The sequence below is a fragment of the Rattus norvegicus genome, chromosome 12 (assembly GCF_021556685.1).
Source record: "Rattus norvegicus strain SHRSP/BbbUtx chromosome 12, alternate assembly SHRSP_T2T, whole genome shotgun sequence".
Classification (NCBI taxonomy): Eukaryota; Metazoa; Chordata; class Mammalia; order Rodentia; family Muridae; genus Rattus; species Rattus norvegicus.
Genome location: NC_141545.1, coordinates 35,720,301 through 35,747,519, shown reverse-complemented (window position 1 = coordinate 35,747,519; position 27,219 = coordinate 35,720,301). Strand labels below are relative to the sequence as shown.

Genomic DNA, 27,219 nt, shown 5'->3' with positions numbered 1-27,219 from the left:
CCAACACTATCATAGATGGAGGCACTTACTATTTCAACTTGAACCTGAGTGGCCTGTATACTGATACACTTTGTAGCCATTGACTGGTGAGCAGTGAGGGACAACTAGTGTGTGTTAAAAAGATTAAAGTTGGCCATCTTTCTTCCTTATTTGGGGCTGGTCTTTGTGTACGCTACACTGCCTTCAAAGAGCCGATTTTCTTTGTCCTTTTCTTTTTAAAATAACGTGTATGAGTGTGTGTGTCTAAGTGTGAGTTGTCCCTAATTTTGAATTTGAGGGTTTTTTTTTTATTTTGGATACATTTCAAATGTTATTCCCTTTCCTGGTTTCCTATCCAAAAGCACCCTATCCCACACCCTCCCCCTTCTATGAGGATGTGCCCCCTCCCCAACTACCCACCCCTTCTTACCTCCCCACTCTGACATTTCCCTACACTAGGGGGTTCAGCCTTGGCTTCTCCTTCCACTGGTGCCTAACAAGGTCATCCTCTGCTACATGTGCATCTGGAGCTGTCCATGTGTACTCTTTGGGTAGTGGTTTAGTCCCTGGGAGCTCTGGTTGGTTTGAATAGTTGTTCTTATGGGGTTGCAAGCCAGTTAAGCTCATTCAATCCTTTCTCTAACTCCTCCAATGGGAACCCCATTCTCAGTTCAATGGTTTGCTACTAGCATTTGCCTCTGTATGTGTCATGCTCTGGCTAAGCCTCTTAGGAGACAGCTATACTAGGCTCCTGTCAGTATGCACTTCTTGGCTTCAGCAATATTGTTTAGGTTTGATGGCTGTATGTATAGGGGCTGGATCCTCAGGTGGGGGCAGGCTCTGAATGGCCATTCCTTCAGTCTTTGCTCCAAACTTTGTCTTCATATCTTCTCTTATGAATATTTTTGTTCCCCCTTTAAGAAGGAATGCACTTTGGTCATCCTTCTTCTTGAGCTTCATGGGGTCTGTAGATTGTATCATGGGTAATCCGAGCTTTTGGGTTAATACTTATCAGTGCATGCATACCATGTGTACATTTTCTTGTGATTGGGTTACTACACTCAGAATGGTATTTTCTAGTTCCATCCATTTGCCTATGAATTTCATGAAGTCATTGTTTTTGATAGCTGAGTAGTACTCCATTGTGTAGAGGTACCACATTTTCTGTATCCATTCCTCTGTTGAAGGGCATCTGGATTCTTTTCAACTTTTGGATATTATAAATAAGGCTGTTATAAACATAGTAGAGCATGTGTCCTTGTTACTTGTTGGAGTGTCATTTGGCTATATGCCAAGAAGTGGTATAGCTGGGTCCTCAGGTAGTGCAATGTCCAATTTTCTGAGGAACCTCCAGACTGATTTCCAGAGTGGTTGTACCAGCTTGCAACCCCACCAACAATAGAGGAGTGTTCATCTTTCTCCACATTCTCACCAGCATGTGTTGTCACCTGAGTTTTTGATCTTAGTCATTCTGACTGGTGTGAGGTGGAACTCTCAGGGTTGTTTTGATTTGCATTTCCCTGTTGACTAAGGATGTTGAACATTTCATTAGGTACTTCTCAGATATTCCTCAGCTGAGAATTCTTTGTTTAGTTCTGTACCCCATTTTTAACAGAGTTATTTGATTCTCTGGAATCTAACTTCTTGAGTTCTTTGTATATATTGGATATTAGCCCTCTATCAGGTATAGGATTGGTAAAGATCTTTTCCCAACCTGTTGGTTGCCAGTTTGTCCTAATGACAGTGTCCTTTGCCTTACAGAAGTTTTGCAGTTTTATGAGGTCCCATTTGTTGATTCTTGATCTTTAAGCATAAGACATTGGTGTTCTGTTCAGGAAATTTTCCCCAGTGCCCCTGTGTTTGAGATTCTTCCCCACATTTTCTTCTATTAGTTTGAGTGTATCTGGTTTTACGTGGAGGTCCTTGATCCACTTGGACTTGAGCTTTGTACAGGGCAATAAGAACGAATTGATTTGCATTCTTCTACATGCTGACCTCCAATTGAACCAGCACCATTTGTTGAAAATGCTGTCTTTTTTCCACTGGATGGTTTTAGCTCCTTTGTCAAAGATCAAGTAACCATAGGTGTGTGGGTTCATTTCTGAGTCTTCAATTCTATTCCACTGATCTACCTGCCTCTCTCTATACCAATACCATATAGTTTTTATTTTTTTATCACTTTTGCTCTGTAATACAACTGGAGGTCAGGGATAGTGATTCCCCCAGAAGTTCTTTTATTGTTGAGGATGGTTTTTTCTATCCTGCATTTTTTTTTGTTATTCCAAATGAATTTGCAAATTCCTTTTCTAAATCTATGAAGAATTAAGTTGGAATTTTGATGGGGTTTGCAATTGAATCTTTAGGTTGCTTTTGGCAAAATGACCATTTTTACTATATTAATCCTATCAATCCATGAGCATGGGGAATCTTTCCATATTCTGAGATCTTCAATTTCTTTCTTCAGAGACTTGAAGTTCTTGCCATACAGATCTTTCACTTGCATAGTTAGAGTCACACCGAGATACTTTATGTTATTTGTGACTATTGTGAAGGGTGTCATTTCCCTAATTTCTTTCTCAGCCTGTTTATCCTTTGAGAAGAGGAAGGCTACTGATTTGTTTGAGTTAATTTTATACCAAGCCACTTGGCTGAAGTTGTTTCTCAGGCTTAGTAGTTCTCTGGTGGAACTTGAGTATACTATCATATCATCGGCAAATAGTGATATTATGACTTCTTCCTTTCCAATTTGTATTCCTTTGACCTCCTTTATTGTTTGATCACTCTGGCTAGGACTTTGAGTACTATATTGAATACATAGGGAGAGAGTATACATCCTTGTCTAGTCCCTGATTTTAGTGGGATTGCTTCAAGTTTCTCTCCGTTTAGTTTGATGTTGGCTACTTGTTTGCTGTGTATTGTTTTTACTATGTTTAGGTATGGGCCTTGAATTCCTGATCTTTCCAAGACTTTTAACATGAAGGGGTTTTAAATTTTGTTAAATGATTTCTCAGCATCTAATGAGATGATCATGTGTTTTTTCCCCCTTTGAGTTTGTTTACATAGTGGATTACATTGATGGATTTCCATATATTGAACCATCCCTGCATCCTTGGGATGAAGCCTACTTGATCATGATGGATGATCATTTTGATGTTTTCTTTGATTCGGTTTGTCAGAATTTATTGAGTATTTTGTGTCGATATTTTTAAGGGAAATTGATCTGAAGTTCTCTTTCTTTATTGGATCTTTGTGTGGTTTAGGTATAAGCATGATTGTGGCTTCAGAGAAGGACTTGGGTAATGTTCCTTCTATTTCTATTTTGTGCAAGAGTTTGGACATTATTGGTATTAGGTCTTCTATGAAGATCTGATAGAATTCTCCACTAACCCATCTGGTCCTGGGCTTTATTTTTTTTTCCGGTTGGGAGACTTTTAATAACTGCTCCCATTTCTTTAGGAGTTATGGGATTGTTATTTGGTTTACCTGATCCTGATTTAACTTTGGCACCTGGCATCTGTCTAGAAAGTTGTCCATTTCATCCAGATTTTCCAGTTTTGTTGAATATAAGCTTTTGTAGTAGGGTCTGATGATTTTTTTAATTTCCCCAGATTCTGTTGTTATGTCTCCCTTTTCATTTCTGATTTTGTTAATTTGGATAATGTCTCTGGGCCCTCTGGTTAGTCTCGCTAAGGGTTTATCTGTCTTGTTGATTTTCTCAAAGAACTAGCTCTTGGTTTTGTTGATTCTTTGTATATTTTTGTTTCTACTTTGTTGATTTCAGCCCCGAGTTTGATTATTTCCTGCCATCTACTCTTTTTTGGTGTATTTGATTATTTTTGTTCTAGAACTTTTAGGTGTGCTGTGAAGTTGCTAATGTATGATCTTTCTAGTTTCTTTTCGCAGGCACTCAGAGCTATGAGTTTTCCTCTTAGCACAGCTTTCATTGTGTTGCATAAGTTCGGGTATATTGTGCCTTCATTTTCATTAAATTCTAAAAAGTCTTTAATTTCTTTATTTTTTTCTTTGACCAAGTTATCATTGAGTAGAGCATTGTTCAACTTCCACGTGTCTGTGGGCTTTCTGTCATTCTTGTTGTTATTGAAGACCAGCCTTAGTCTCTGGTGATCTGATAGGATGCATGGGATTATTTCAGTCTTCTTGTATCTGTTGAAGCCTGTTTAGTGACCAGTTATATGGTCAGTTTTGGAGAAGGTACCATGAGATGCCTAGAAGAAGGTATATTCTTTTGTTTTAGGATGAAATGTTCTATAAATATCTGTTAAATCCATTTGGTTCATAATGTCTATTAGTTTCTCTATGTCCCTATTTAGTTTCTCTTTCTATGATCTATCCATTGATGAGGATGGGGTGTTGAAGTCTCCCACTATTATTGTGTGAGGTGCAATGTGTGCTTAGAGTTTTAGTAAGGTTTCTTTTATGAATGTAGGTACCCTTGCATTTGGAGCATAGATATCAGGATTGAGAGTTCATCTTGGTGGATTTTTCCTTTGATGAATATGAAGTGTCCTTACTTATCTTTTTTGATAACTTTTTGTTGAAAGTTGATTTTATTCAATATTAGAATGGCTACTCCAGCTTTTTTCTTGGGACCATTTACTTGGAAAATTGTTTTCCAGTCTTTTACTCTGAGGTAGTGTCTGTCTTTGTCTTTGAGGTGTGTTTCCTGTATGCATCAAAATGCTGGATCCTCTTTACCTATCCAGTCTGTTAGTCTATGTCTTTTTATTGGGGAATTGAGTCCATTGATGTTAAGAGATATTAAGGAATAGTGATTGTTGTTTCCTTTTATTTTTGTTGTTAGAGGTGGAATTATGTTTTTGTGGCTATCTTCTTTTGTTTTTTTTGCAAGGAAATTACTTTCTTGCTTTTTCTAGGGTGTAATTTCACTCCTCATGTTGGAGTTTTTCACCTATTATCCTTTGTAGGGCTGGATTGTAGAAAGATGTTATGTAAATTTGGTTTTGTCATGGAATATCTTGGTTTCTCCATCTATGTTAACTGAGCATTTTGCTGTATATAGTAACCTGGGCTGGAATTTGTGTTCTCTTAGGGTCTGTATGACATTTGGCCAGATCTTCTGGATTTCATAGTCTCTGTTGAGAAGTCTGGTATAATTCTGATAGGTGTGCTTTTATATGTTACTCATCCTTTTATGCTTATTGCTTTTAATATTCTTTCTTTGTTTTGTGAGTTTGGTGCTTTGAATATTATGTGGCAGGAAGAATTTCTTTTCAGGTCCTATCTATTTGGAGTTCTGTAGGCTTCTTGAATATTTATGGGCATCTCTTTCTTTAGGTTAGGGAAGTTTTCTTTTATAATTTTGTTGAAGGTATTTACTGGCCCTTTAAGTTGGGAATCTTCACTTTCTTCTATACTTATTGTCTTTAGGTTTGATCTTCTCATTGTGTCCTAAATGTTTTGGGTTAAGGACTTTTTGCGTTTTACATTTTCTTTGACTGTTGTGTCAACATTTTCTATGGTGTCGTCTGACCTTGAGATTCTCTCTTCTATCTCTTGAATTCTGTTGGTGATGCTTGTGTCTATGGCTCCTGATCTCTTTTCTATCTCCAGGGTTGTCTCTCTTTGTGATTTATTGTTCCTATTTCCATTTTTAGAACCTGGATGGTTTTGTTCAATTCACTTGTTTGGTTGTGTTTTCCTGTAATTCTTTAAGGGACTTTTGTGTTTCCTCTTTACGGGCTTCTACTTGTTTAACTGTGCTGTCCTCTATTTCTTTAAGGAAGTTATTTGTGTCCTTCTCAAAGTCCTCTATCATCATCATGAGATGTGATTTTTAAATCTAAACCTTGCTTTTTTGGTGTGTTTGAATATCCAGTGTTTGCTTTGGGGCTCTAATGATGCCAATTAGCCTTGGTTTCTGTTGTTTAGGTTCCTGTTCTTGCCTCTTGACATCAGGTTGTCTCTGGCATTAGCTGGTCTTACTATCTCTGACAGTGGCTTGACATTCCTGTAAGCCTGTGTGTCAGAACTCCTGTAGACCAGTTTTCTCCCAGCAGGATCTGGGTATAGAGAGCTGTGGGACAGGGTCAGCTCCAGGCACAGGCAGAAGCCAGAAGGGTCCTGTCTCAGACTGCTCCTGGGTTTGTGTGTTCTGAGGGCTCCAGGCAGGTTACTCTTAGCAGAGGAGTTAGTCTTACCTCTGCTCTCAGGTGTGTCAGCCCTCCTGTTGACTGTCTTTCAGCTCTGGGCTCAGACAGAGACTAGAAGGATCCTATCCCTGACTAATCCTAGGTTCCTGTGTCCAGAGGGCTCTAGGTGTATTCCTCTTGGGTCAGGAATGTAAACAGAAGTAGTGGTCTCCCCTGAGTTCTCAGGATTGTCTGCACTTCTGAGAGTCCAGCTCTCTCCCCTACAGGACTTGGGTACAGGGAGGTGTGGGACTGGGTCAGCTCCAGAAGCAGGCAGTAACTGGAAGAGTCCTGTCCCTCACTGCTCCTAGGTTCCTGTGTCCAGAGGGGAACTAGGTAGATTCCTCTTGAATTTGAGTTTAAATATTACAATTTGAGTGAGACATCACCCCCCTCTGCCCCAGGCTCAAGTATTTGAACACTAGGTGGCACCATTTGTGGAGGTTTCACAAGGAGTGGAACCTTACTGGAGGAAGTACATCACTGGCGGCAGGAATTGAGGCTTTGTAGACTTACCCCACTTCCTGTTCTCTGTCTGCCTCCTGAGTGTGGATGTAATGTGACTACCTAGCCTCTTGCTCCTGCCACCAAGTTTTCTCTTCCTGCTGCCATTCCTTCTACACTATGGACTCTGACTACCCTGATGCAAACACTTTCTCCATGAGGTTTCTTAGGTCAGGGTGTTTTACCACTGCAACAAGAATGTAACTCAGGGGTTGGGGATTTGGCTCAGTGGAAGAGCGCTTGCCTAGTAAGTGCAAGGCCCTGGGTTCGGTCCCCAGCTCCGAAAAAAAGAAAAAAAAAAGAATGTAACTCAGACAGGTGGTCTCTGTTGCAAAATACAGATTTCATAGAGATGAGATGGCAGTGGGCTTGGCAGGTAGAGGGAGCACCTCAAGTGCACACAGACTTTCCATGCAATGCACCTGTTCTGAAAATGACCTCATCTTCTGGCATTGGCTGCCAAGATCCTGGGCATTAGGGATGGGCCTATATTTACATAGTATCTTATTCATTGGCTCTTAGCAATTGATACCTGGAAATTACAGCCTATCCCTTGGTATCTATAGAGTGGGGCTTCGGGTACTCCAAGGGACTCTCACAGATACTCAAATCCCTTCTATAAATAGGTGCAATGTTTGTACCTAGCTTGTGCATAAATACCCTCTGAGAATTTCTTCTTTGCTTATTTATGATACCCACTTGAAACCATCCTCCTGGTTTCCCGAGGCACAGAGAAACAGAGGAAGGAGAAGACTTTCTATTTTTTCCTTTCTCTGTCTTGAGTTTCTCTCTCCCCATTAAGCTTCTCTTCATTGGTTATTACAACACCAAAAAGGGACCATGGGTCCACACTAATTAGTGACAAACCCCAAGCAACAGCTATTCCTGTGCTTGTGGACAGAAACAGGACACCCAACTCCTGCACCAGAAGGACTGCTTAGATACATGAGGACCCATAGAATAGAGAAAGGCAATTATAGAGAAGCATATTCAAACCCCCAAAGAAAAACCCAGACCCCTTAGAGACAGAATCTTCCCAGCTCTGGGGGCTCTTGGGGCGCCAATAAACATTTATGTCTTTGGATGAGATGCTTTCCCTGCCTTTAACTTTTTATCTGATGGCAACAATGAGCCCACCAGGCAGCCAGTATCATGCTGCACAACAGGTGCTGTGTGAACAGTAGTTAACCATCAATGTGTGGGGGGCACAACTCCACAGAGTGTTTGAATTCTGCTGCACACATGCTATGCTTTAGTCTGTCTGTATTCCATACACATGTAATGCTTTCCTCCACCAGAACATTGGATCGCAGACATCAGGCTATATCTGCAGATGGAGAACATTGTAGTCATTCACACTAGCACCTGAGTCTATTTGTAGGTCTCTTTTCTCCAATCACTATTGACTCTTCTGGCATAAGATCTTTACCACTTGTAGTCTGAGTCTGATCCTGCCCAGTGGCTACCACCAGAGTGGAAAATGAAGTTAGACAAGGAACCAGGGGTACCAAGGCAGTTAGGATGGCTAAATGGCCTACGTGAAGAGCCTTCTGAGGGCTTTGAAAAGATGGGTAGGTGGGGGGTCTTCAAGGGAGTGTTGTATCAGGGTTTGGACATCAACAAGCTTGAGGCTAAGCTGTCAAATTTCAGGTCAACAGAGATTTGGGAAAAAGAGGCAAAGCATACAACATTTGCCCTGATTTTCTGAGTGCCATGAAAATTCTCTGTGGCTGAAATTGATGGCAAAGCCACCCACGGTCATTGCTGTTAAGTGCTTTTACTCAAAATAGCATTGGTTGATTTTCTTTTTCTAGTTTCAAAAAAACTTTCATTTTTTTCCCCCTTTTCATTTTTATTTTGAGACAGGGCATCAACTATGTGGCCCTGGCTGGCCTGGGACTCATTATGTAGACTAGGCTGGCCTCAAACTGCACCTGCCTTCCTAATACATGGATTAAAGGTGTGCACTACCAGAGATGTCACTTTTTATTGAAAATATTTATTTCATTTATTCATTTGTATTTGTGGGAATGCATACTGTGGCCATGTATAGAGGTCAGAGGACTACTTTTGGGAGTGCATTTTCTCCTCTTATCATGTGAATTCCAGGGATCAAACTCTAGTCATCCAACTTGGCTATAATCTCCCTTACCTTCTAAGCCATCTGGCTAGTCCCTGTTTCTTACATTATAACGAAACCTTCATTCAAGGAGGACAAGCGTCACAGAATCACACAAGGTCTTTTTCAGCCTCTAAAGGAGAAACTCAAGTATAGATAAGATAGGGCTATGTCCATATTAGCTCAGAGATTGGTGTGTTGGCACCAGAAGCTGGGTGGTAAGTCACACAGTTAAGAATGGCTTTGGAATTTTAAGTTATTGTAAAAAATAATCACAAGCAGCAAAATATTTTGTGACATGTGGACATTATATAGATTTACATTTTTGGTACACATAAATAGCTTTACTGAAACTCAGACCCACCCACTTTCTTCCAGGTTTAGGGCAGCTCTGGGGCTCATAGGTGCAGGTTGAGTTGCTGTGATGGAGACAGTATGACATACAAGATAAAAATATCTACTACCTACTGCTTCCCAGAGTACATTCACCAACTGCCATAGCTACTTCCTGAAAATAGAAAGTATACCCTGTTTACAACTCAGAAAAGAATGGAAACATACAAGGCTCAGGAAGTAAGTGAAATAAGACTTACAAGGCATAGCTCCCAAGGTTACACACATAGTTACAGTTGCTAGGGAGGAATGACAGACTGGTCCAGCTACCTCCAGGTCAGGTTGTGAGAGTCTCATGGATGGAGGCTTCATATATTGATGCCTCTATTGACCTGATTTTTGGTTATGCAATTATCTTTGAGTCATCCGTGCTCCAGTGAATAACGCCTCACCCCCTCCCCTGTAAGTAAGCCCAATAAACTATCACTTCACTACCTTGGACTTGGGTAGAATCTTTACTTTGGTTTGTAATCGGTACCTTCTTTGGGGGCAAGTGGACATTCTTGTGTCTCCCCTTAAAACATCCTGCAATACCAACTCTATTCTACTTGAGCCAAACTTATTTTTACAGAGCATTTTCCTAATATTTTAGTTTTGTTTTTAATCAAAAGAGTATATGAGTCATGTGTCAGAATGTATACATGAGTGCAGGTGCTTGAAGAGGCCAAAGGTGTTGAATCCTCTGGGGTTGGAGTTATAGATGGCTGTGAGTCACTTGATGTGAGTGCCGAATACTTACTAGACATATGTCCTTTGTAAGAGCAGCAAGTGCTCTTAACTGCTGAGCCATCTCTCCAGCCTCCCCAGTAAACATTTATGCAAGAAATAAAACAGGCTTTACATAATTACTCTGAAATTAGTACCATAGCACAAACTATGCCACAATCCACGATGCACATACTTAAAAATCAATATATGCTTTTAACTGAATTGTAAAACATAATTTATAGGAAAATTGCACCTATCCAAATACATACATTAGGGGCAGAAATTATTCTATAGCTGTGCCTTTAGAGCTCTGCGCCACAATGGGATGTGCATTGCGGGAGACTGCTGGACATTTGGGTGGGAGTCACAAGCACCATAGCTGATATTACTGCTTAATTGAAAGAGTCTGCTGGCAATAGCTGACGATCTTGACGGAGCTCATAGCCATGGTGATAAATGATGATCACCACCATAAGGCCTTCTCTCTGTCCCCATATTGTGCTGGTTAGTTTTGGTCAACCTGACGCAAGTTGTCTCCTTCAAGTGGCCTATGGTCATGTCTATTGGGAGCATTGTCCTGTTTGATGAGGGAGGGTCCAGACCACTGTGGGTGGTGTCATCCCCGAGTAAGAGATCCTATAAGCAAGCAAATTGAGCAAATCATGGAAAGCAAGCCAATAAACAGTGTTCCTTCACAGCCTCTGCTTCAGCTCCTGCCTTGGCTTTCCTCACTGAATGGACCATGTATAAGCCAAATGAACCTTTTCCTTCCCACATGGTGTTTTGTTAGGATGTTTATCACAGAAACAGGAAATAAGCTACAATACTTACCAAGACCTTCTGTCTGACAAGACGCTAATGAGCAACAAGACTTTCTGGTACAAATCCAGAGGTGTAGCACAGGGCAGGAAGACCAACACTAGACTCACCGTGGAGAAGGAATCCACTACTGTCTCACCTTCTGCATCTCCCAATCCAAACTTCAGAGATACCCAGTCTAATCTGGTAGCAACCGACACAAGTATTCAGACTTAAGTTAATCTTTATAAGTTCATTGTTCAGCTCCACCCTTTTAGCATTCAGCACCTGATGTCACCAGACATTGCTGTGGCTGCCATATTGGATGGCTAGCACTTCTGACCACTGATATTGTTATATCAAAAAGACCATTATATTTTTACTGTCCAATCTAGACTCATGGTTGATCTTTGAGTCAAACATCTTATCCATTCTCTAAGCAAGATCCAGTATCTCTACATAGGAAACCCATCCTGAGCCATTCTGTGTGACATCAACATCACCATTGTCATCCTTGTCTTAGCTGCTGTGCTTTCTATGGACAAAGTAGTGTTTCTGTTTCAACCACTGGCTGCCCCTCTCCAAATCATATTCTCATGATGGCCTTCAGAGTGATATTTCAAAAATGATTCTTAGCATCTGGCAGATGGTTTAGTGGGCAAGAGTGTTTGCTGTGCAGGAAGAAGGATTGGTTGTTGGGGGTCCCCAGTGCCCACATAAAAAGCCAGGCATGGCTGTGGGTCTCCATAACCTCACCATCAATCCTGATGTGCTGTGAGCACACTGGTCATCCAGTCTAAGGGAAAAGGTGGGGTGGTGGCTCCATGAAGGACTTCCTCAAGGTCATGTGTAAAGTGAGAGAAGACGACGCTGGTACACACCACACACTCACATACATGCATCTCTCTCTCTCTCTCTCACACACACACACACACACACACACACACACACACAGAGAGAGAGAGAGAGAGAGAGAGAGAGAGAGAGAGAGAGAGAGAGATCAGATTCAAGCATCTAGAACCAAAAGCCCTGCTCCATGTATAAAAGTTCATAAGGCTATATATCCCCTATTCAACTCTTGCCATCTCTAACCTCAAATCCTGGCACAGTCTCTCCTGTCTCCCCTGTTCACCATCTCAGCTACATCAGACTTATGCCATTCAAAACACTCCAACTGGCCACTGTTGGGCCATGGTCTCTACTTTTCTTCTTCATGGGCATCTAGTGCTCCTTGTGTCTTTGTGAAGTTATCAACTGGGCAACTTGGCTCTTCTTCACAGTGTACTGCTGGGTTTCCTCTGTAACATATGTTGGTTCTGAAAACACCTCGCTCAATTATTCATGACTTACTTACCACCTGCTTCTGCTGTGTAGCATGAGTGTTCTTCTATATCTTTAAAGCCAAAACCAGTGCCTGGCACGCAATGGCGACCTTTGCTATTGTAGTGTCTATGAAATGAGTCACATCGTGAGCAGTTGTTCACAGAGACCAATTGGTTATACAACGGCTGGGGCTTAATAACTGCATGGCAGTCAGAAATAGCAACAGCCCTCCTGCATTCATTTAGGATGATGTACCCATAAAGGCACTGTGGTTCCGAAACCACCTTACTGCTAGTCACCTCTGGAGAGGAGAGTTCATTAAGTAAGGAGCTCCAGTGGCAGCTCAGGGGGTGATAAGAAGAAAGCTCTGGCCCTGAGCATTACAAAGAATTCATTTTCGAATGGCTTCTCTGACTCCAGTATGGTTTCTCAGTTTCCTGTGGTATGCGTGCTTCTCTGAATTCGTGTTCCACAAGATCACCTTGAACAGTGCATTTATCAATACCCCCTTGAACTAATCAACATCTCCCCTGTACAGATCAACATCTCCCCCGCTGCCACCAACATCTTCCCCTTGCCCAAACCAATCCCCCCATGTACTGATCAATACCCACCACTGCATCTGTGAATCATCTCTGATTGTGCTGGTCGACACCCCCACTCTACTGAACAACACCCTCTTGCACAAACCAACACTTACCCCTTGCATTTATCATCACCTCTCCTTGTACCCACAAGACCTTTTGTGCACCAACCAACATCCCCTTGTACTGGATGACATCCCCACATCTATCAACACACTTTCCTTGCCCTGATTAATATTCCTCCTTGCAGTAATCAACATTCCCTTTCTTACCTTGATCTACACCTTCGACTCTGTTCTTACTATGGGTGAAGCATAGTGGGTTGGTCATGAGCCTGGATTTTGGACTCTATTCTAGGATCTGACTTGGCCTTATGCCTTAATTGTGGATCTCGAGAACAGATTTGCAGTATCTATGGAGTCCATAGAGTCTGCATGTCCTCTAGAGGTGCGAGGGGCAAGTGTTGACTTGTGCAAGAGGGTGTTGGTCAATACACTGGAGTGTTGACCAGGAAAAGGGGAGGTTACTGATAGATGCAGGGGTGGCTGTTGATCTGTGCAAAGGGATATTGATTTGTACAAGGGGAAGATGTTGGTTATAGCAGGGAGAATGTTAATCTGTATGAGGGGAGGGTGTTAGTTCAAGGGGGGTGTTGGTAAGCACATTTTTTGTGGGGATCTTGGGAAATATGTCCCCTTCCATGTGGGAAATGTGGACAAGAGCAGTGCCCAAAGCTGTGAGCCATGGTGGAAGTATGTTCCAGAGAATAGAAGGCCTCACCTGGTACTCAAGCAGCAGTTAAGTGCGGCACTAATTAGCCAGTCCTGTTTGGGGAACAGCGGTCATGCAGCAAACATAAAAAGAAATAAGGTGCCTCAGAGCAGCCGGTTTTCTCGAGGGCCACGGCGGCATCTTAATTTGCACTTGGTGGCAGAAGAATGAAATTGAACGTGTCGGCATGCTTTGCCTGGTGCCTGGATTTTCAAATAGTCTGAGTGAAACAACGGAGGGGCGCTGGCGTGTTAATTAACAGGCTGACATGGGAAAAGAATAACCAGAGAAAGTCAAACAGAAAGAGCCAAGAAGCCGCTTTTATGCCTCGAATGAAAGGAATTCACATTCTCATTACTGGAGCCAGGGGAGGAAGCTTCCTTCTATAATCTAGGGCTCTTCCCCAAGTTCTGATCTCAGCAGGGTATTGCTGTGGCTTGCTACCTACGCTAATTTTGGAACTCCCGAGAGATGATGACTGAGCTCCAAAGGATGACTGTGTTTGGTCTAGAGACTGTCCACAGATGTACGTATATGATGGGCCATGGGACTTGAATGTCCTTTAGGTATCCATGTGGGTAGATGTTGGGTGTCTATGTGGGTACACATTGGGTGTAGAGATAAGAGAAGACCCTGTACTGAAGGTCACAGGAATCCTGGGGGTAAAGAGACAGAAAGAGAGGTGGCCTGTCCAGGGGTTCTCAACCTTCCATATGCTGTGACCCTTTAATAGAGTCCCTCATGGTGTGGTGACCCCAATCATAAAATTCTTTTCATTGCTACTTCATAACTGTAATTTTTCTACTGTCATGACTCATAATGTAAATGTCTTTTTTTCCGATGGTCTTAGGGAACACCTTAGAAAGAATTGCTCAACCCCCAAAAGGGTCATGAGGTTGAGAACTACTGTACTAGGCAGTCACTTCTGTGGGTTCTGATGGTAAAGAGAGGGTCAGTCGATATAGCATTTGCTTCACTTAAGGACACAAATACTGAGTGATAGTTTTAAAATACATTTCCTGAAAAGTTTATAAGTTAAAATTCATGGTCCTGAAAGTGTGAGGAGGTTTTGTTCACTTGTCCCATAGATAAGAATTTCAGAGAGTGTTAAGGACACACATGTTAGAGAATATGGTGACTTTCTTATAGCCCAAGAATTATCCATACAAGGAAAAAAAAAAACCAATTGTCCTTCTGGAAGCTGGAGGGACAGCTCAGCAGTTAAGAGCACTGACTGCTCTTCTTAAGGACCTAAATTCAGTTCCCAGCACCCACACAGAGGCTCATAAGCCTCTGTTCCAGGGGATCAGATGCCCTCTGCTGGCCTCTGTGGCTACTATGACAGTGTACATGTGCATACATATACATATGTACACACGCAGACACATACTCATATACTATAAATATATTATATTAAATATTAACATAATAGAAAATGTTATGTGTAAATATATTACATATTTTATATATAATTAATGCACATATATATAATTTAGTTATACAAATATTTATATATTATAAATACATGTAACAATATATAAAATATTTATATATTAGATAGATAGATAGACAGACAGACAGACAGATAGATATAGTCTATCTATATATCTTTAAAAACCCTTAGCATTTATCCTTCAGCCAAGTTCATGGCTGGACAGAGGTCCTTGGTGCCTACTTATGTGCTTTGTGGAACTCACTGCTGCAACTCTTCCATTCCTTCTGATGGGAAAAAGGAAATACAGTGTGGAGAAGCCATGCATCACCCTGGAGCTATGCACCATGGAGGGGCCTCCCAGCTCTTCCAGGAAACGCAAACAGCACATTTAGGCAAGTTTTTTTCAGAGAACTAAAGGACAGAGGACCAGGAAGCTCCATCAAAGTGATGCTTAGGCCCTAAAGCATCTCAGGTTCGCCTGCTGCAGACCGTGGAATCGGACCAGCAGAAGCCAGGGCTCTCTTGCCACCCTTCGATCTTAAGAATATGTCAGCGTCCACTGAGAGTCTCTTAGGTGTAAACATCAGGGAAGACCCTTGCAATGAGGTGGCATGGCAGGCGGGCTGTGGAGCAAGGAATCCTGCAGGTAGCATACTTGGGAAAGTCAGAGCCTGTTGCCAAGCTGTGCTTCACAAAGGGAGGGTACCTGTCCCTCTTGGTCCCTTGTTCTGAAACTCCATGAAGTCCATAAGCTCTGAAACACAGCTTTCCCCTGAATCTTCAAGGTTGAGGGTCATATCTGTACCGTCATATCACCACAACAACCATGAGACATCACCACACCAAACCTACAGCCCTCTTCTGCTTATTGTCAGGGATGATGGACTATCTGTTCTGACCTCTCTCTGGTTGAGTTTTATCTCAAATCCCAGATTGATAAATATCAGTATTAAAACTTTAGAGGTGGGGCTAAGACAGAAGTAAATCAGGAACCCAGTTAATCAATAGATGCAAGGTACTTGTTCTTCCCAAATTATTCTCATACTGACAGTAACACCCACAATGGCAGCCCTCAAGATGGCCTCCCCCAAATGAGTGGAACATTGCATTCTGAAGAGCACTTACTGGGGTTGGGGATTTAGCTCAGTGGTAGAGCGCTTGCCTAGGAAGCGCAAGGCCCTGGGTTCTGTCCCCAGCTCCGAAAAAAAGAAAAAAAAAAAAAAAAAGAAGAGCACTTATTAATGAGTTTTTAATGAGTCGCTGTCATGGCACCTCCAGTGTGGAAACGCATGCCAGTGTCTCTGCTGCTGAGGCCTGTAATAAGCTCAGATTTAGTTTAATCTGAAGCTCAGGCGGCAACGATGAGATGTTGCCACCACTCTCGCTGTGCGCCACGGAGGGTCCCCCAGCTCTTCTGAGAAATGCAAACAGCACGCCTCATGCCAGACCCTGCCGTGTGGTCATCAGACACTTAACAGAAAGATGTGTGTTTATTGAGATTTTCTCTAAGAATTTCACTTCACCTTCAATACAGCAAAGCATGATGTTTTTGAACATTAGACTCAGAAATTCATGATTGGATTAAAGGGATTCAAAAGCTTTCAAAGCCCTGGACATGTGGGAGACTTTGTTTCAGCTTAAAGATTTTCTGGAGGTGCAATTACAGAGCCACTTAGAGGCCGGGGTGTGACCTTTGCCCTACATGGATCTCTAAGCTTTCATGCTGTCACAGTAGCACCTGCATTCGGCACCATCTTGTTTTAATGTCTTTTTTTCTCTCTTCTTCTCTGGATGTGCTGTGTTGGGCATTGTATTATTCACGGGCTTTATAAGAACAAATAAAGCAGGTGTGTATTTTCCTCTTAGAATTCATTAGGAGAAGATGAAAGATTTCAATTATGGAGAAGTTCTATAGATTGGCCACATTAAAAATTAAAGAAGGGCTAGGAGTATAGCTCAGCTTTAGAGCCCCTGCCTAGAATCCAACAGTGAGGGGCTGGGGCTGGGGCTCAGTGGTAGAGCCCCTGCCTAGAATCCCCAGTGAGGGGCTGGGGTGTGACTCAGTAGTAGAGCATCTTCCTAGACTCCACCAGGGAGGGGCTGGGGGCGTGGCTCAGACACTGAGTACATGCTTAGCACATACAAGGCCTTGGGTTCCAGCCCAGAGTTATATGCAAAATCCCCTGCACCATCCCCTAATATGTGAAATTAGGAGGCAAAGAGCAAATTGGGGAAGAATCCATGTGCCACATGAACCAAAAGATTGATAGACTAATACACAGAAGGAGAAAGAGGCTATGTACTCTGTGTCTGTTAAACTAGAATGTAGGAATGGCTAATGTCAGCCAGCCCTATACTTGAAATGCAATTTCTCCACTTTGTACAATTATTTAGCTTTAGAAAAAATAAGAAGTTGAATTTTCTGTAGGACAATAAAATGGGCAAAGGACAAATATTTTATTATGAAATAAAAAAATGTTACCCACGTAAGACACATTAAGGAAACAGTGAGATAGGATGTTTGCTTAATAAATTGTCTATTTTTAAAAAATTAATATTCTCTGTTGGCAAAGTCGCAGGAAAGTGGGTATCTTTACACACAGCAGGTAGAATTGTAAATTAGTTAAAACTTCCCGAAGGCAATTCTACAGACATTACAAAAATGTATTACAAAATTACATATCCTCTGACTCACATCATTGAATTAAAATTTATTTCTAAAAGTTTACCTCAAGGGATCGATGAGAGATACGTGCAAAGATTTCTATATCAAAACGCGAGCCATAATATATTTTATAATAGAAAACACCTTTGTAGTGTTATAGAGTTATGTTAGGGATTTTTAAACACATGGTTTATGGCTGTCTCTCTCCCATTCCTATGTCTAATGCAGAATAATGTCTGAACACCTATCAGGAGCATGTATTTCAGCTCTCTGCTTTTTTGCCACTGGGACATCTATTGCATGATCAGGTCAGGGACAGCCTTAGGCATTCCGTATACCCTCCACAGTTATGCCCGCCTGCCCAGGCAGACGTCTTCTGAGGAGGAACTTCACTTAGCTTCCCTTGCCACATCGCCAAGTTCTTGGTTTAGAAGATGGATATAAGGTGTTATACTTAGTAAAAGATCCATCTGGCCCTGTCCCTCAGTGTTCTGGATGCAAGGTAGATGTGATTTTTGTAGAATTAAAAATAGTGGGGCTGGGGATTTAGCTCAGTGGTAGAGCGCTTGCCTAGCAAGCGCAAGGCCCTGGGTTCGGTCCCCAGCTCTGAAAAAAAGAACCGAAAAAAAAAAATAGCTGAGTCCCTGATAGGTATTGGGGACTGAACTCCAGTTCTCTGTAGGAGTAGTATGCACTGCTGATATGTTCAGGGTCATGCAGCCACTGGATGGAACATCCAAGCCACTGAGACAAACTCTAGGCTGGGCACACAACGGTAGTAAATAGAACAGACACCAAACCTAGCGGACCAGTGTGACAAGATCTTTTGTAGAGCAAAGAACAGACCCCACTCTTGTGTTTCCCCTCGTCCCACAGTTATTTCTATAACATGCAGCCAAAATGCTTCTGAAGAAATAAGTAAGCCCATGCAACTCCCCACGGGCCTCAGTGCAATGGTTTCTCACAGCATCAGACCCCCAACTCGTCTAGTTCCCTTCTGGCATACAGTCCTCTAACTTCAAACTGTCATCCTTGTCCAGAGAGCTGCTTTCTCTCCCAGATACCCCTCAGTGAACATACAAATTAGCCGACGTGAGGCCATTTCATACTCCCCAAGTAAAGGATTATTTTATCAAGTAACAAATTTGGACAGCAAAATGCCCCCAGATATGAGACGGGGGGGCGGGGGGAGTCAGAGCTCAGAACTCACTCTTGAACCCAGAGATGGCCTCTTAGAGAGGACTCACTCAATCCCACCGTATTTGAATCTAGTTCATGCAATCTAGTTAGTTCAAGGATCAAAGATGGTTGCCTGCTGCCTGGCCTTTCAGATTGAGAAGTATAGGGATTTGAACAACCCCTTTCCTTAAGGACATCCAGCACTGCTGTGGACTCTTCTTCGTATCTTGCTGTCAGTAAACTGAATAACCGTAACAGTAGCTAGTGCTTATTATATGTCCGCAAGAGGCTGAAGTTCTTGTAAGGACCCATGAGTTACTTATTTAATTATTTGGCTTGAGTTTTGTTGGGCTGGGAATTGAAACCAGTCCTGGCACATGCCAGGCAAGCACTCCACCATGAGCTCCAGCCTCAGAGCCAGTGATCATTTTGTTCTCACAACTAGCTACGGGATATGAGTTCCATCTACCCTCAAAGGAAGAAGTACTTGAGGACTACATAATGTATATTTGTATGATGTGCTGGTTAGTTTAGTTTAGTTTTGGGTTTTTGCCAACTTTATCCACGCTAGATTCTATGAGAAGAGGGAAACTCTGTTGAAAAGACGCCACCATCAGATTGGCCCGTGGGAATGTCTGAGTGAAGGGGAAGTTTCTGGTTTCTTTGGAGACTCAGTTGTGTCATGTGATGTTTTTCTGGAAGCTGTTGAGGCAGACCCCTGAGAGGACGTTTTGCCGTGGCAGACACTTGAGAGGGCATGCGGTGTTTGGAACGAGCATAAGTAGAACCTAAGAGATGCTCTTGCATTGGTTCGTCTTGCAATGCTTTACTGGTCTTCGCTATTCTTTGCGTATCGAGGCTTTGTAGAGAGTAATTTGCCCAAGAACGTCTCATGGTATTCTGGCTGATTCTTGCTGCTACCGTGGACGTGTGCAAACTTGACAGAGCTTCACAGATCTTTCTTGTTTCAGCGGCTACTGTTAATTCATGGTTGGTGTTTGCCAATTGAACTGGACTGCCACTACTAACTCGTGCTCGATGTTTTAGTCTGGACTGCTTATATCCTGACAGCAAAGATGGGAATCGCCCCAAAGGATGACAGTTCCACATCCCCTTTGTCCTGTTAACCATCTTTTGCCCTTATCTTTGGTCAGTGGTCTAGAAGGGAGGTTGAAGTGTTTAAGAACACTTATTAAAGTAGGTTTTGAAAAATCTTAGCCTATATCTGAGAGGCATTCTCTTGATTAATGACTGATATGAGAGAGTATAGGCCATCATGGGTGATGCCATCCCTGGGCAGGTGGTCCTAAATAATATATAAAAGCAGGTTGAGCAAGCCATGAGGAGCAAGTGAGTATGCAGTGTTCCTCCATGGTCTCTGCCTCAGTTCCTGCCTTGAGTTCCTGCCCTAAATCCCTGAAGGATCAGCCGTAAGCTATAATTAAAATAATCCCAGTCCTCCCCAAGTTGTCTTTGGTTCTGATATTCATTACAACAGAAGAAAGCAAACTAGGACACATGACTTGGAACTGAGTCGTGTCTGCCTGCATTACAGGGAGGAGGCTAATACCAGAGGAGAACAGCAGATCTTCGGCACCCAGATGAGCATGTCCCCAAGCCCTGTTAGTGTCTTATGGAGAGGACTCTTTGCAGGGAATACCCCATCACCTCTCAAGACCTGTTCTCTTTGTTCCTTGTGGAAGTGTCAAATCACTGAGCTGTTAATGAACAGAGTCCAGATTTCCTTGAGTCTCAGTTCGAGCACATAAACACTTAAACCAAGCCCTCTGCACAACTGCGTATGTTTGAATTCCTTAGGAGATTTGCATTATACCATCCATAATGTTCATTTAAAGAGAAGCTCAGAACCACTACCTGGACTACATTTTAAAAATGCTATTTAAAGAATATTACTCAGAACATATAGAGGTGGCTACTGGCAATGGGCTTCATAGTCCCACTTTTGTCCACACTTTAGTGTTTGATGATCGACATCCTTGACCCCCTAAGCTTGGATCACAGCACAGAGCCTACCCATTCCCAGTTCTGCGAGTGTTTGCTTACCATGGCTAGTGGTATGACTCCAATCAAGTCCTTCTGGCTCACGTAGATCTTGGACACCCCCAGGTCAGACGTGATCTCTCCTGGGTATTCAACCTGCCATGTCACGAGCTGTGTGGTGGGCGGGTCACTGGGTGCTTCGACCTCGATGTCAATCTTCATGACTTCGTAGGAGGCATCATCCACACTGTGAAATAGGGATGAAGAGAAACAGAAGTGAATGACAGAGGTGCAGAACTCACTCGTGTCAGAGTGGATTTTCACCGGCACCTTGTATGCCCAAGTCCTGAGTGAATTAAGGACCAACCACCATCCACAAGCTTACCAGCCTTTGCCAGGACTCTCACATCATTATTTAAGGGTAGCTTCTTCTTATGAGCTATTCAGCTTCCCTAGGATAATGGCTGCATTCTCCAAACACTCTCTAACCCATGTCCCACCAAATATGGCTCTCTCTCTGGTTTCCAGAAACATCTAAACTGGCAATGGCTATGTTGGTCTTATTTCAAAACCACAGCCCATTCAGTCAGATGCACAGAATTTTAAGGATGCTGGGGCCTTGTGATCCACTGATGGTAAGGCAGCATTGCAGGGATACAAAAGACATGCAAGAATGTGGGCTTAGGGGTCAGCCCACTGCTGATAAACATGGAGAATTCATCAGATATCATCTGTAGACAAATGTGGTTATGACAAATGCTAGTTACTAAACATCTCCGTTCCCATAGGGCGTAGCTCCGGAAATGGATCCGGGGTAGATGACCAGAACTGTTTTGTCAGCCCTTAGCTCCTCTTATTAACTGGCTAGTTCTGTCTCCTCAGAGTTTCTTTTTACTACAACGTCTGCTCTTCTGTGTGACAAGTGAGAGAGAAAATGGTTTCGTGTCAGCCTTTCTTGAGGATGAAATGAAAGGAGTGTAGGTGAGAACTCAGATGGGTTGCCTGAGAGGGGCTCTTAAGGCATCGTTAGTGAGCAGATATGTCTCTAGCGGCCCACGTTTTACATCTTCACAGAAGTGTCTTTGAACACTGTCATTTATTATTATCAGCTGTGCCTTTTCATAGAGGACTGGCTTATGGAAACACATCAATTACACCGTCCAACATGCAGTCTCTCACGAGGAGCGCTCAGGGAGAGCCGCTGTCAACAAACAAGGTTAAGATGGCTAATTAGAGATCATGAGATTGGGTGGACAAAAGCCAAGATAAAAGCCACCAACAGAGAGAGAGGGGAAGAGTCATGGAAAACAGAAACAAAGAAGGAAAAAGGCATCCCCACCACACATCCCTCCTTGCATGCCAAGGTGCTATTGCTGGCCTGAGTCCTGTTCAGAGTCAGTTCAAGGACACTGGATACCAGCTATCACTAGAGCCTAACAGTTTGGATGCTGGAAGCTCAAATCACAAGCTGATTTCAATGTATCGGAGCGGGTAGACAAAGCACAGTCAACAGAGGAGTCCGAACCAGGGAGATCTGAAGTGCACAACCCACTCCCACCACTGCCTGGATAGAAAGGGACCAGGATTGATGGATGTGTAAGCCAAACTCAGTGCAGGGTCCCAATGGGCACTGGAGATGCTTAACATCATACAGAGGTGACATCAGCAGAGGGATACTTCAGTGGTTTCTTCTCAACATCCTCCACCTTCCCTAACACCCATCCATCCCCATCACTGGTTAAAGTCTTACCAGAGCATGGGAAGTTTATGGGGGAAGCCATAGCATGGAATGTGTTACAGTTAATCTGATAGGCTGAAAGGGGCAAACACTGTGGACCTCTACATGCCCTCGGAGCCACAGGTACAGAGAGGCATTGCTGGCATCACCATCAAAACATCAGAGGTTGGGTATAATGTGCAAACTGAGGAAATCAGAGAGGGAATTCAGGAGTGGTCTTGGACTTAATTTGAATGTCTGACAGCAGCAGCCTTGTCCTATCAGCAGCAGGAGAAGACACATCTCCCGAGCAAGAAGTACAGACTGAGGGCATACTGTATGTTATGTTTTATTGATTTATGGACAGAATATTACTGTGCAGCCCTGGCCAGCCTGGAACTCTTTATGCAGACCAGGCTGGCCTCAAACTCAGAAATGTTGAGAATAAAAGTGTGTGCCACCAAGCCTCGAGATTTTATTATCCATTTTAATTTTTATTGTTTTTTTTACTTCATTTTTGTTTATCTACTTATATTTTGGGGTTACATTTATCTTTGTGTGTGGTATAATGTGAGTTGTGTATGTGTATGTATGTGTATGAATGTGTTTGTATGAGTGTGTGCATGTATGTGTGTGTGTGCATGTATGTATGTATGTGTGTGCATGTATGTATATGTGTGTGTGTGTGTGTGGTGTACATGTGTGCACCATCACATATATGTGGATGGCAGAGGAAGTACCGGGGTTGGCTCTTTTCTTCCATTACATAAGCCTTGGAGACAGGACTCAAGTTTTAAGGCTTGGCAGTTATGACTTTATCCATGGACCCCTCTTCTCCAGCTCTTATTATTTTAATTTAAATCAAAATTTTAATGTTTTGATTAAGTTTATAAAGTGTCCATCCACTTCTGTCTTTTGGTTTGTCATCTTGTTTGGACTTGTGCCTCACTGGGAAAGCCTGCATTGTTTCATTTTCTTCCTCTAGTTCCAGTACATAATAGCCTTCCTACTGCTCATGGTGTGCCTGACCTCTCCCTCCCTCCCTTTCTCCTTCTCTCTGCTACCTCTCTGCCTCTCCCCTTTTTCCTCTCCCACATCTCTCCTTCTCCCCCTCTTCCTCTCCCACATCTCTCACTCTCCCCCTCTCCTTCCCTCTTTCCCCCCCTCTCCTCTCTCTCCTTTTTCTCTTTTTCTCCCTTCCCCCCTTCTCTCCCTCTCCCCCTTCTCTCTTTCTCTTTGGTTTTTTGAGATAGGGATTTGCTGTATAATCCTTGCTATCTGGAACTCACTTTGTAGACCAGGCTGGCCTCGAACTCAGAGGCTCACCTGCCTCTGTGTCCCGAGTGGTGGGATTAAAGGCACACACCCTTTCCTCTCATCCTGACTATAACTCAGCTTTCTCTCTTACCCATTCCTTTCTTTCCTTACTACTTACATATTGAGATCATTAACTTTAAAAAATACTGTAAACTAAGAGGGTTTTGTTTTTCACAGCAGGAACTCTGGTGAAACTGTAGGTGAGCCTTCTAGAGCAGTGGTTCTCAACCTGTGGCTCGAGACCCTGTTGGCAAACCTCTGTCTCCAAAAATACTTATATAACAGAAGCAAAATTATAGTTATGAAGTAGCAATGAAGATGACTTTATGGTTGGCGGTCACCACAACATGAGGAACTGTGTTAAAGGGTCACAGCATCGGGAAGGATGAGGAGCGCTGTGAGCATACAGGTGGAGGTCATAGCATCTTCCTTGCTGCTATTATTACTGAGACCTGTACAGTGACTTCCACCTCATCTCCAACTGACATCCACACGAAGACAAGGCAACTCATCAGGAGACTCATAAGAGAGAACAAGAAGAAGCAGGGCAATGGCTCTGTGGCTCCCCCTCTCCCCCTCTCTCTCCTCCCCTCTTTCCCTCTCCCTCCCTCTCTCTTTCTCTCTCTCCTTCTCACTCTCCCCCTCTCCTACTTCTCTCCTTTCCCCCCTCTCTTTCTCCTTGGTTTTTTTTTTTTTTTTTTTTTTTTTTTGAGACAAGGATTTGCTATCTCAAATCCTTGTGGCAAGGTCTGGGGTTCATTCCCCAGCACTGGGAAAAATTAAAATAAAACAAAGAAAAAAATGCAACTACCCAAAGTGGTAAACTATATCCCAAGGGACTCATCCAAACAACTGAGTAAAACATTCAAAACAAACAGAAGCCGGGAGCCAGGCAAGCACAGCTGAGTCTCAGGAGCTGATGGTCGCAACACCAGAGAGCAAAGATAAGAAAACAGTGGAAATTCCTGATAAAAAGATTTCAGAGTCTTGCTTTAAAAACAAACCAAGGACCAATAGAAGACTCCAATGAGCGGTGGAATGAAGTAAGGAAATTCAATCAGAAGCCAGAGAAAAACGTGACCATGGTGGATAAAAGTCTCAGTATCTTGGAGTGTGAATTTGGACACACAGAGGAATAAGTCACACAAATCAGGAGAAGCATGTACATCGACACACTGTAATAGAACAAAAATATCTGGTAGTGAAAGAATCGACCAGTAAGACTAAATTGAAAGACAACAGAAAGCATTATAAACAGACAAGCCTGGTCAGAAGAATGGATTCCAGGAATGGTGGCCAAGGTTGATATGGTGCATAGAAACATATATAAGAAAGGAGAATCAACACAAATGACAAAAACGTGTGAGAACTCTTAGATGCCATTCAGGAGACCAAACAGAGAATGCCTTGGTAGAGAAAGCCTCTGGGATAAAAATCTAAAGGGCTTAGGCAATTAATATGATGAAATTGTAGCTGAGAGTTCTCCAGGCTTTGAGGAAGAGGTGGACCATGTAAAAACAGGAGACATTTGGGAGCCTAGCAGATCTGATGAGATAACTCCCTCCATGACACATCACAGTCAATATAAAAACACAGAAAGTAAAAGACAACACCGAAAGTTGTAGTGGACAAATCCCAACTCACATACAAAGACGGAGACACCAGAGTAACATCAGATGTCTCATCAGTAGCCCCACGAGCCAGGGAGACGTGGACTAATATATTTCAGTTGCTAAGACAAATCACTCTTAACTAATTTGCTAAACCCAGAAATGTCTTGTAAAGTTGAGGGAGAAGAATGAACATTACGAGACAAGCAGAAGTTAGAAAAAAAATGTCAACCAAGGAGGGTACTGCCGACAATGAATAAAGGAATATTATAGACACAGGAAGATGAGAGTTTCCCCACGAGAACATAGGGAATCCTAACATCCCATGAGAGGATCAGATGGATAAAGGGGAACTGGGAAGGTATCAATCAATACAACCTGTTAAACTTCAAAGAGGAGGGAGGAAAGGACTCTCAGCAATCTGTCTTCATAGGCTTCCCTGTTATTGATAGGCTATTTCTCTGCCACTGGTGAAATGAACCACTTCAAGTCAAATCCAATTGTAGTAAAGGTAGGTTTATTGGAAGCTGCTCTCTGGTGGGCAAATTCACTGGCCCCAAGGATTGAGGGCCAGGGAAGTTTCTATGGAGGTTGGGGGGGCGGTGGACACAGAAAAGGAGAAAGGGCATGAGAGGCTCAGAGAGAGAAGAGAAAAAGAGGAGAGGAGACTAAAATGTCTGAATTATATAGGGAAGAGCTTCTGGGGGAAGGGCAGCTGAGCTCTTTGGCTGAAGAGAGTTCAGAGTTGGGGGCAGGGTATGCCAGGTAAGGACTGAGGGATGCTGGGAGAACCCGAAGGTCAGGTCTGCTTTGGTATCTAACATATGCACCTCAGTCCCTTGTCTCTGTTGGAAACCAAACAGTTATTGAGATAAAACACCATCTAAAAAGCAATGTGGAGTGTAAAGGCTTTATTTATTTGGCTTCCAGGTAATAGTCCGTCTCAGAGGAAAATCAGAGGCAGGGATGGAAGGAGAGGCCATTGAGGAATGAATGCTGCTCACTGGCTTGCTCCCCATGGCTGTCTCAACCAGCTCTCTTATATGGCATAGGATCACCAGCCCAGGGGGTATCACCCTGAGTGGGATGAACCTTCCTACATCAAATACCGATCAATAAAATGCCCCTACAGACTTGCCCAAAGACCAGTCTGATGAAGCAATTCCTCAACTGAGGTTTCTTCTTTCCTGGTGTGTCAAGTTGACAATGGAAACTACGTCATAAACCTTCAAAGCATACTGTGCAAGCTGAGAGAGAGAGAGAGAGAGAGAGAGAGAGAGAGAGAGAGAGAGAGAGAGAGAGAGAAGAAGAAGAAGAAGAAGAAGAAGAAGAAGAAGAAGAAGAAGAAGAAGAAGAAGGAGGAGGAGGAGGAGGAGGAGGAGGAGGAGGAGTAGGAGGAGGAGGAGGAGGAAGAGAAGGAGAAGAGAGGAAGAGAGGGGTGAGGGGAGGGGAGGGGGAGAGAGAGGAGAGAGAGAGAAGAGGAGGAGGAGGAAGAGAAGGAGAAGAGAGGAAGAGAGGGGTAAGAGGAGGGGAGGGGGAGGGGAGGGGAGGGGGAGAGAGAGGAGAGAGAGGAGAGAGAGGAGAGAGGAGAGAGAGAGAGGGAGGGAGGGAGGAAGAGAGAGAGAGAAGGAGAAGAAGAGGAGGAGGAGGAGGGAAGGGGGGAGGAGAGGGGGAGAGAGGGGAGGGGAGGGGAGAGAGGGAGAGGGAGAGAGAGAGGGAGGGAGGGAGGGAGGGAGAGAGAGAGAGAGAGAGAGAGAGAGAGAGAGAGAGAGAGAGAGAGAGACTGACTACTGACTGAGATTTTGAAATCAACTTTGCCTTTAGGGTCCTCTTCCAGCTCTCTGAGTCCTGTGATGTGTCAGTAAATCAAAGCAGAGGCATGAAAACCAGAGCATTAGCTGTGAATGCTTTACCATGCGTGGCATTGGGAAAGATCAAAGACCATC

At 43.1% G+C, this 27,219-nt stretch overlaps 1 protein-coding gene across 1 annotated transcript in view; it reads right to left on the bottom strand.

Moving 5' to 3' along the window:
• The window catches only part of Tmem132d (transmembrane protein 132D), a 638,373-nt gene that overhangs the window by 169,830 nt on the left and 441,324 nt on the right, over positions 1 to 27,219 (bottom strand). The window contains 1 exon segment of the mRNA NM_198727.2: positions 20,693 to 20,876. Within this exon segment, the coding sequence (NP_942022.2) occupies positions 20,693 to 20,876 (184 nt within the window).